General features: G+C 45.8%; 1 protein-coding gene across 1 annotated transcript in view; it reads right to left on the bottom strand.

Moving 5' to 3' along the window:
* Positions 1-242: 242 nt before the first annotated feature.
* Positions 243-11,157, bottom strand: part of KCNIP4 (potassium voltage-gated channel interacting protein 4) — a 900,135-nt gene continuing 889,220 nt past the window's right edge. The window contains exon 7 of the mRNA XM_069631886.1: positions 243-397. Within this exon, the coding sequence (XP_069487987.1) occupies positions 350-397 (48 nt within the window). The 3' untranslated portion in view covers positions 243-349. The remainder of the gene's footprint in view (positions 398-11,157) is intronic.

Genomic DNA, 11,157 nt, shown 5'->3' with positions numbered 1-11,157 from the left:
ACTCTCTCCATAGCAGTATGGTATATTTTGGACTGTTTGGAACACCAATTATTGACAGTTTAGCTCTCGGTTGCATCAAATAGGATATGAAGACACTGCGACACATGCATCATGATACATGTATCTATGATGAAACCACACTTTGGAATGACAGGGGGAGACCATTGCAGCAGGTGACGGTGGTATTAAAAAGCCTCTATCATAAAACAAAGGAACTGATGTGCATAACATAAACCTCAGTGTAAAGGCTGAGCAATCCGTTTATGCTACAAGTAGCAAATCCAGTTGTGAAAGTATTTTCACTGGGTAATTCTAATAGTCCGCCAGAAGGTTTCGGTCAGCTGATGAGCTAAATCACATTCTCAAACAGCTGCATTGAACGCATTATATTTTCATCCTGTTGAGGAAAGAAAGAAAAGGGAGTTAGATATTTTTCACCATTTAGAAACTTTAAAAACAATAATAACTCTTGCCAGAGGTTATGTTTCAATGCAACACCTGTTATACCTGAAAGGAAAGAGTCTTAAAACTTGAATTGGCACCTATTGAAGACTTTCATTTTAGATTTAAATTGGATGGTTCACTTGAAACAGTACTTTTCCACCTCAAGTGTATGGCATTCATGTTGCATGTTTAATCTAGCACAACCATTTTTATATTTATGAATATGACCAATTAATAGGTTTCACAAAATGTAAAATGGTATCCTTCACTGAAGAAGCTGTTTTAAGAGACTTCATAATATTACTGTTTCACTACTGTCTAGTTGTCTAACGAAGATCTGACATTTAATTCTAACTGCATGTAGCATGTAGCAATTATTTGATTAAACTTCATTTGAACGATTAGGGACAACAGACAAGGAATCCCACATGTCATCAAGATAGAAGACTCTTTGGTTCTCCAGTATCATTTTGAAGTAGGTAACCTTTGTAGTAGGGGGGGACCCTTTTCATCAAGCGTATTTGACAGGTGGTCATACGACTATCTACGGCCCCTGAAGTCCTATGAATGTGATTGCCAACCAAACATGTTTACATACATTTTACATTAAATGATATGAGCCCCGGTACGGGCTATACATAAATGATATAATGAAATGCTATAAATGTAATAGAACCCCAAAATGTTATTTGAACCACATTTGTTATATACATTTTATATACATTCGATATAAATTTGATAAGAACACCAGGGTAGTGTATAAATAGATGACATGATGAGGCCTATGCATTTGATTGCACCCAAAAATAACCCTGTGAATATGAGATCGCTTTATCAGCTCATAACATCAAACCTCTAGGGACATTTGATATAACATGAAGAAGACCATCATGGTAGTGTATAGATAGATGATATAATGAGGCCTATACATTTGATTGCACCCAGAAATAACCCTGTACATTTGAGAAAGCTTTTTCGATTAATAACATCATTTGAGATAAAACCATCCTGGTAGTGTATACATAGATGCTGTAATGAGGCCAACACATTTGATTGCATCCAAAAATAACCTTATACATTTGAGCTTGTCTGACGCAGCCTGCACCATGAAACTTTTATAATCAAAGTGGTGCTTTCCAGTGCCTATACAAAAGTCCAAACTATAGGCTCTAACAATGCTTGTACTTGAAGGAACGCTTGGTCATTTCAACACCGGCTACACATTTGAAATCACTTGAAGCAGCCTGTACCATGATAGGTTTTTAAGCAAAGCGGTGCTTTTCCGTGCCTACATCAAAGGCTAAGCTGTTGGCATTGGCAATGCTTGTCCTTTAAGGAACACCCGGTCACTTCAACACTGGCTACATATTTGAGTGCAAAGAAGTTGTGTTTTTAAATTAAATCTTACCTGTGAGACTGTGAAATTAAATTGCTTTGCAAATGTTCACAAATACCTGAAAAAATACAACAGCCCCCACTGAACATGCCTAAAACGTAAACCTTCCACGACAAACTCCTATGATCACAAAATGGGCCTGTTTAATTTAGTGCTGATGTGAGCACATCTGGGGAGTGAATACTTGTTCTGTTTTAGGCCTGAATGCATGAGAATGCTGCCTTGATTTTACAGCTGAACAATGTCACGCAGACTCCATTCACAAAAGTGCCTACTTGTGGTTGTTTTGCAAATGTGTCAGTGCTAGAAATTCAAGCATGCATTCCCTCCGAGCATGTAATGTAAACTGGACATGTTGCTCATTTTATCTGGGAGAAAACTTACCGTAATAGTACGTGTGCAAAGCGATGACTAATGGTGTTAAGGCAAATAAATGAAGCCAGATGTGCATACACATGATGTAGCACTTTCAAAACAACCAATGTCAGCACTATGAAGGCCTGCCAAGAAACAGCTTGGATGCTGAACATGGGGGGATGGTTACCTGATGGATTTAAAAGGGGAGTGCCGGCCATCCAATGGCAGAATTGACAGACCCTGTTTGCATGTCACTCGTGGAGCCAGGAGTACGATTTTTGCTTGCTGGAAGCGCAGGCGTTTGATTAACAGTGGGCATCCCTGCTGGGCTGGAGCAACATCCATGCTGTGCGTCTAATTAGAGCTGATTGATGGACTTCGGTAGAGCTCTGCCGAGGACAACCTGAGGAGATAAGCTGATTTCAGGGATTACTGACACAGATAGTCACACTTCAAACCTTTACTTACAAACATTAAATGTATGTCAATATTTCATTCATATTAAGCATATGGAAGCTTCAAGTTACTAGGGGTTGTATTTTTAAAATGTAACATTTCAGGGGTTTGTTCATGCTCATATTATTATAGGGAAGATAGCAAACGTGTTGACATGTGTAAATGTAATTCATACATGCTTTATTGTGCATTGTCAATACTGTAAGTAAAAATTGCAAATTATTTGCAGGGTTTGACGCCAACACTGTTCTCAAGAGGGCCTGCCTGGGATGGCTGATCACAGACTATGATAGTTAATTGAAATTCTCTCTGGCTGGTTTAAATGTATAAATGTGTTTAAACAGATGCTAATGGGGATTGCTCTAAAAAGGCCTAATGATACTTTTCTGCACTGGGCCACGCGGCCCAGTGGTTGGATATTATCTGACAGGCTTGTGTTTCAATGCCTAGAAGTGTATTTAAGCTTACAGTATGAAAAAAGCAGTTTGTTGGGTTTTGCTGGCTGGCACCTTCTCAGGAGTATGCAGGGTTAACTAATTAAACTGTGTGCTTTAAGGCCCAGTGGGGTGTTTACGTTTCCAGTATGAAAATAGCAGTTTATTGCATTTTGATGGCTGGCGCCTTCTTAGGAGTGTGCAGGGTTAACTAATGACACTGTGTGTTTCAAGGCCTTGTGGGGTGTTTAAGCTTCCAATATCAGAATAGTAGTTTGTTGGGTTTCGCTGACCGACACCTTCTCAGGAGTATGCAGGGTTAACTAATGAAACTGTCTGTTTGAAGGCCTAGTGGGGTGTTTAAGCTTCCAGTGAGGAAACAGCAGTTTGGTTTTGCTGGTTGGCACCTTCTCAGGAGTATGCAGGGTTAACTAATGAAACAGGGTGCGTTAAGGCCTAGTGGGATGTTTAAGCCTCTAGTGAGGAAATAGCAGTTTGTTGGATTTTAATGGTTAGCACCTTCTCTGGAGTATGTAGGGCTACCTAATGAAACTGTGGGTTTTAATGCCAGGGGTTTGATTGTATAAAGATGTATTGAACACTACATTGAATGGAGCCCAACATTATAGATAAAGCAATGCAGGGATGGGGTAAATAGCCATTGGTTATTAGGTTTATATTTGATATGAAAGTGCTGTTTTCGAGGGGGCGTGGCTAACAGCGCGATGAGACAGTCATATGTCTCTGTCGCTCCCGCGACCACAGCATAAATCCTGCTAAAATCGCCTGTTTTCAACATCTGCAGGGTTCATGAATACCCCCTACATGTAACGGACATCCTTGTGCCCAAGTGGACTGCAGGACGAAAAAAATCGGCCGAAAGGAAAGGAGCTAGGAGTGAGTGAAGACTGGCGCGGCTGCCGACCCAGCGTCCCCAAGATGGCTGCCTAGTCGAGGCCATCCTACGTGTGGGGTACGGTGAACAGTGCGGCACTGCTGCGGACTCCAGACGGGCATTCTGTCCGACACCTGCAGCGAGGTGCGTCCGCTGCCCAGAGGTCAGCCCAACTGGCTAATGATCCACTCAAGCGGTCCCTGACGGAAGAAGCAGCCAGGCAGAAGCAAACCTCTCCTGCGGTCTTGGAGTGGCCGCCGCCTGGGAGGTGGGATTGACGTATCCCAAGGCGAGTGCCTCCGGATGGCGAACCGGGCCCGCGGAGGCTGCAGGCAGGCACGCCAGGCCCTGCGACGCCTTGAGCTGGCCTTGCCCCGCCGTGGCTCCCCCGGACGCGGGTGCCCAACACACGCACGGAACAAAGAGATCCGAACAAGGAAGAAGACGGCTGAGACACTGCCTCTCTGGTGAGTGCCCCTCAGCGGCCCATGCACCGTGTGTTACATGACCCCCCAAACATAAACTGGTCCAAGTGTGTGACCCCACCAGCCCACATACCGCCAAGAAGGGGCAGGGGGGAAAAGAACTGAGGGGCGTGCGGCAGTGCCAGAGCGCACTACGCACAAAACCTGTAACCCCCTTCTGCCTGCATCAAGCCCAGTCGGGGAGCGACACCCAGCAGCGCAGCCCCTTGAGCAACCAGGGCAGAAAACAGCTAGCACAAGGACGGGAAGGGAAATGGTACACACTACATAGAGGGCCAGAGACTCTTCTCCAACCAAGAGCCGACTCATTTAATGGATCCCAAGCAACCTCTCTGGGTAAACGGAACACTAACCGATCTGAACTAACAACCGGAGAACCGGCGGCACACCATAAGCTGTGCGCGGCACCAGTGAACCTTCCTCTGCCAAAGTAGAGGGGAGCGCGGTATCCGCAGCATCCACACAACCACCTTGGCAATGACAGCACCCATGCCAGGATGCCTGCAGACATGGGGGTAACCCATGGGAAAGTGACAGCATAGCCCGGGCCCAGAAACATACACCACACGGGCTGCAGAGCTGGGGATCGCTTCCCAGGCCCCAATGACGACGGGGTGTGGATAGTGGCAAAATACCAGGCCCCAGAAAAGACACAGCACATTGGGCACGACCCCGCATATAACCTAACACGCCAGGACACAACGATAACCCTGAGAAGCATCAAGGGCTAAATGGGCAAAATTGTGCAACATCACCTCTGTACCCAGCGGGACCTGCCCTCAGACACGTTGCCTCCCCCCTGCTGAGGTATACGAATGCGGCACAACCCCCAGCTGGATAGGAATACTGACTGCAGCCCAAAAGAAGACAGAGTATCGAACATCATGAGACCTTGCACTAAAACACACAGCTTTTATCAGGCAGCAAAGACAGCGAACAATACATCAGAATTACACCTGCCTAGTAGCGAGACCTGTCGGCAAACATGGGAGAAGACAAACTGAAGAAACCTCCCCTACAAAACAGAATAGACCAATACACAATACCCCCGACCCAAACCCAATAGTTCCAACCATCGGACCCCATGGAAACAGAGCCTGAACACATGCTCTCTTTAAAGGATGTCATGGCCGCTATAGCGGATTCACGCACATCAATGGAGCAGAAGATGGATGGGATAAGTTTGGACGTCTCCCTCCTCAGGCATGATCTAAAGAAACTGTCAGCATGCACCAGAGAGGCCGAACAACGCATCTCCAATGCAGAAGACGGCCTAACCAATATGCAACAGCTGCTCCAGGGTGTTACAGCCAAGCTCAAGACTCTGGAAGACAGAATTGAGGAGGGAGAAGGGAGATCCAGGCGCAACAACGTGCGGATACCTGGCATACCGGGAAAAATAGAAGGCCCTTGCATGGAACTATTTCTCGAACAATGGCTTACAGATCTGTTCGAACCAGACTCCTTCTTTTCCATCAAGAGAGCACATCGTATGCCCACGGGAAGGCCGGTGCCTGGTGCGCCTCCACAAACTGTAATAGCAAGGCTCCTAAATTACAGAGACTGTGATGCATTGCTACAATGGGCCCGTGCCAAGGGCACTATCACCTTCAACAGAGTTGCCTTTTCCCCGACTACACGCGCAAAGTACAGAAAGCCAGACAATCCTTTGACCAGCTTAAAAGGCAACTTCAAACACTGGGAGTAAAATACGGTCTGCTTTTCCCTGCCCAGCTTAAAATCTATCATAAAGGAACGACAGTCCATTTCAACGATCCAAAAGAAGCATGGCACTGGGCTGAACAACACATAGACGGGGACTGGACAGTAGCACGAAGCAACAGGGGCAGGCACCCCAGGCCATCAGCATCTAGCCCTACCACACGCAACAGCACAAGACCCACCAGAAGACATCGGTGGCTGAGCCCCGCCTCGACCCACAGCAAAGCCCCCACGAACAGCAGTGAGTAGAAAGCTGCATTGCCCGGGGTACCGTACAATATCCCAACACCTCACACAAGGCGAGACAGGATGCGGTCTCGCGGAGGCCACCCTCCCTTTCTCCCAACCCCCCGTTGTTTTGTTCTTATTGTGCCTAACTCTCTCACTACAACACGAAAAGTAGCTTCTCCCCAACCACTCACCTCAGGGGTAGATATTAGAGCTATAGTTCAGTGTAGTAGATGTGAGATGTCCAGTTGACAACCAAAGTTTTGATGTTAGGGCGACAGATACTTCCGGTTGGGTTATCGAGTTAACTATCTACTTTCGACAGTGAGTTTAGTTTTGTTATATTGGGCGACAGATGCTTCAGGTTGAGTGGAGTATGGGGTAGGGGATCAAAGTTGCAGCATTAAGAATCACACCATCTCTAACACGTACGATGTAAGGCTCTCCTTACCAGCAAGTCACATCACGCAAACAAGTGAGCACGTCCCATCAAAAAACCACCCTACACACGGATGCGACAGATCCCTAACCACAATGCCAAAACATACTGCATCCCCAGATGTCCAACACACACTGACACCACTTATGTACATCTCAGATGGCAGGAACTTCTAATGGGAATAAAAACAGAACCATCCGAGTGATGACATGGAATGTAAATGGGCTTGGCAACAGCATCAAAAGGCGCTTAGTCCTACAGTTGTTGAATCGTCACTCTCCTGATGTGGCGTTCCTTACAGAGGCACACTTAGCTGGCACAAACTGCACACTATTTAAACGTACTAACTACTGGCTGGCGTTACATGGCAGATTCACCACGGGATCACGCGGGGTACTAATTCTAGTACACAAAAGACTCCCCTTTATACCTTCTACTGTCACACAAGATACGGGAGGTAGATTTGTACACACAACAGGGACTCTCTGGGAACGCACCCAACCCCCCGTTATTTTGTTCTTATTGTGCTTAACTCTCTCACTACAACATGAAAAGTAGCTTCTCCCCAACCACTCACCTCAGGGGTAGATATTAGAGCTATAGTTCAGTGTAGTAGATGTGAGATGTCCAGTTGACAACCAAAGTTTTGATGTTAGGGCGACAGATACTTCCGGTTGGGTTATCGAGTTAACTATCTACTTTCAACAGTGAGTTTAGTTTTGTTATATTGGGCGACAGATGCTTCAGGTTGGGTGGAGTATGGGGTAGGGGATCAAAGTTGCAGCATTAAGAATCACACCATCTCTAACACGTAGGATGTAAGACTCTCCTTACCAGCAAGTCACATCGCGCCAACAAGTGAGCACGTCCCGTCAAAAAACCACCCCACAAACGGATGCGACAGATCCCTAACCACAATGCCAAAACATACTGCATCCCCAGATGTCCAACACACACTGACACTACTTATGTACATCTCAGATGGCAGGAACTTCTAATGGGAATAAAAACAGAACCATCCGAGTGATGACATGGAATGTAAATGGGCTTGGCAACAGCATCAAAAGGCGCTTAGTTCTACAGTTGTTGAATCGTCACTCTCCTGATGTGGCGTTCCTTACAGAGGCACACTTAGCTGGCACAAACTGCACACTATTTAAACGTACTAACTACTGGCTGGCGTTACATGGCAGATTCACCACGGGATCACGCGGGGTACTAATTCTAGTACACAAAAGTCTCCCCTTTATACCTTCTACTGTCACACAAGATACGGGAGGTAGATTTGTACACACAACAGGGACTCTCTGGGAACGCACCATAACCATGATTGCCATATATGCACCACCTAATCTACTAACCCTCCTGACCAATGACATCATGCCCCTACTCACCAGCAACTCTACAGATCTCACACTAATTGGAATAGACTTCAACAAAGTGATGAACGTAGACCTTGACCGAACACATATACGATCCTGAAACCCAGAAGTACGCACCAAACTTATCACATTCACTAACGCACTAGGGCTGCAAAACGTGTGGAGGACACTACACCCCGACATAAAGGAATACACATATCACTCCGGAGCACATGCCTCACTGTCCAGACTAGATTATTTTTTCTTGCCATTAGGTAATATACATGAAGCATGTGAAGCACAGCCACGTCCTAGAGGCATATCGGACCATACACCACTCATAATAAGTTTCAAAACCAACAGATCGGTCCCCCCGCCCAATTGGAGACTGACTAGTTACTATTTAGGATACCCAGAATTGGTAGAATATATCCAAAAGATCAATGAATCATACTTTGAGATAAATACCGGCTCTGTAGACAGCCCGGGAACGCTATGGGTGGCACTAAAAACAGTGGTCAGAGGTGAAATTATATCCTGGACCACAGAATATAAGAAAAAAACACCTAAAAGTGATACGTGAGGCCGAAGCAAAAGTACAAAACGCTGAGGGTGCCTACCTGACCCTTGACCAACCAGAAACACACTGTGCACTACAACTAGCACAGAAACAACTGCAACACATAGCTTTAGACAATGCAAAACAAGCACACACAACGATGCAGGCAAGGTATACGAAACAGGTGACAAGGCGGGGAAAATACTGGCATGGCTAGAACGCAGAGATCTGGGCCTCACCCAAGTTAGGAAACTGACAACAGTGGAAGTGGAACCACTAGTGGCAGACCAAGACACAGCAGAAGGCTTTGCAAAGTACTACGCTGAGTTGTACAGAGCACCATCCTCACCGCTTGCAGCCGACATCCTGGAGGAAATTGCCCTCCCCACCCTAAACGAACAACAGTTTAACTTATTAGAACAAGAAATCACAGAGGAAGAAATAACCCAGGCCATGTCGGAACTCCAATCAGGTAATACCCCAGGCCTGAACGGCTTCCCCATCGAAGTATGGAAGAAGATCGGCACAAATGTAACCTCCCCACACTTATTACGCCTATTACAGCACTCACACTCACAGGGTTGTCTCCCCCCAGACCTAAGAAGAGCCATGATAATAGTTCTGCGAAAGCAGATAAACCACCTGACAAGTGCAGCTCCTACAGACCCATCTCTCTTATAAACAGTGAGGCCAAACTATTAGCGAAAGTGCTGGCCAATCAGCTGCAACAAGTTATACACTCACTGGTGCACCTGGACCAATGTGGATTCATGCCGCAAAGATCCACTAGACAGAATATATACAGACTACATACAGCACTAGAAATCTACCCGAGCTCCAAGGTCCCCTGGCCCTACTCGCTATAGACTTTGAAAAAGCTTTCGACTCGGTCTATTGGGAAGCAATCTGGGTAATTATGCAACACATGGGCATAGCACCGCACTTCATGAGCTGGGTTAAACTACTATATAACTCCCCTGAAGCAGTAACAAAGGTGAATGCGCATGTTTTGAACCCGTTCCAATTAGGTAAAGGTACAAGGCAAGGTTGCCCCCTATCGGCTTCAATCTTCGCGTTGGCAATTGAACCTTTGGCAATCCTATTAAGAACCACACAAACATGGAGTGGCTTCAAGTGGTCGGATGGCTGGGAAGACAAGGTTGTCCTTATACGCGGGTGACCTGCTAATATACTTAAAAGACCCGCAAGAATCCTGCCCCATCCTGACGCGATTATTAATAGATATAGCATGTTTAGTGGTCTTCGTGTCAACTGGTCTAAGTCCATATTGTTTCCATTGAAGCAAACAGATAACACAGTGCCGGACGAATGCCCCTACCGCGTTGAAAAAGAGCAATTCAGATACCTAGGCATACAAATTACAAATAATCCAACAGACTAAGTGCCCAAAAACTTACACCCAATAACAGTAAGGTTCAAAGAAGACGTCCGACACTGGATGTCCCTACCACTAACACTACTAGGACGTGCAGCACTTTTCAAGATGATGGCTCTCCCCTTCTTTCTTTATATACTACAAAATGCTCCGTTACCCATAGCGCCTAGTGAATTTAATAAAATAGACCAAAAACTTAGGAAACTCCTATGGAACGAGGGTCACCCACGCCAAGCACTCACTACCCTACAAAGATACGTATGGGAGGGTGAGATTGGACTCCCCCGGTTACAAACCTACTATTGGGCCAGTCAAATGGCAATAGTGAACGATAAACTTCATGGAGATACCACACTGCCGCACAACAGAACACAAGACCTAAATCCACAAGAAAGGCCCATCATGACATACCTCTATCGCAAAAAGGAGCGGCCAGCTGCCCCATCCATGCTGTCACACATAACTCAAGTATGGACGGATACACATAAATACTTAGGTTGGGACAAAAAACTAACCCCGGTACAAACACTGTGGGACATTAAACACCTCCCAGAAGTGAACAAACTACCTAAATGGCCCTCTTGGTCACAACTAGGCATAACGAAAATTGGAGATGTTGTGAGAGAAAACAAGATAATACCATTTGCAGACCTAGTCACCACCTTTGTACTCCCCCCGAATGAGCAGTATCACTACACGCAACTTAAACACGCGCTGCAGGCCCACCTCCCTGACATGATTGATATCTGACTATACCCCGCTGGAACGCAACCTATTCCCAGAAATGATCAAGCACAAAGTCACTTGAATTATGTACAGTACCATAACCTCTTTTGCCACTAATGAACTAATAGGTCTGAAAACCAAATGGGAGAGGGATGTGGGTGCCATACCGCCGAAAGAATGGGTAGCTGCACTGATGTTTCCCAGAGAATCGACGATCTCTTCTAGGCTCAAGCTAATCCAACTGAAGATATTGCATAGA

The sequence above is a fragment of the Ambystoma mexicanum genome, chromosome 6q (assembly GCF_040938575.1).
Source record: "Ambystoma mexicanum isolate Mex_15411 chromosome 6q, UKY_AmexF1_1, whole genome shotgun sequence".
NCBI lineage: Eukaryota > Metazoa > Chordata > Amphibia > Caudata > Ambystomatidae > Ambystoma > Ambystoma mexicanum.
This window is presented reverse-complemented; position numbering and strand designations above follow the sequence as displayed.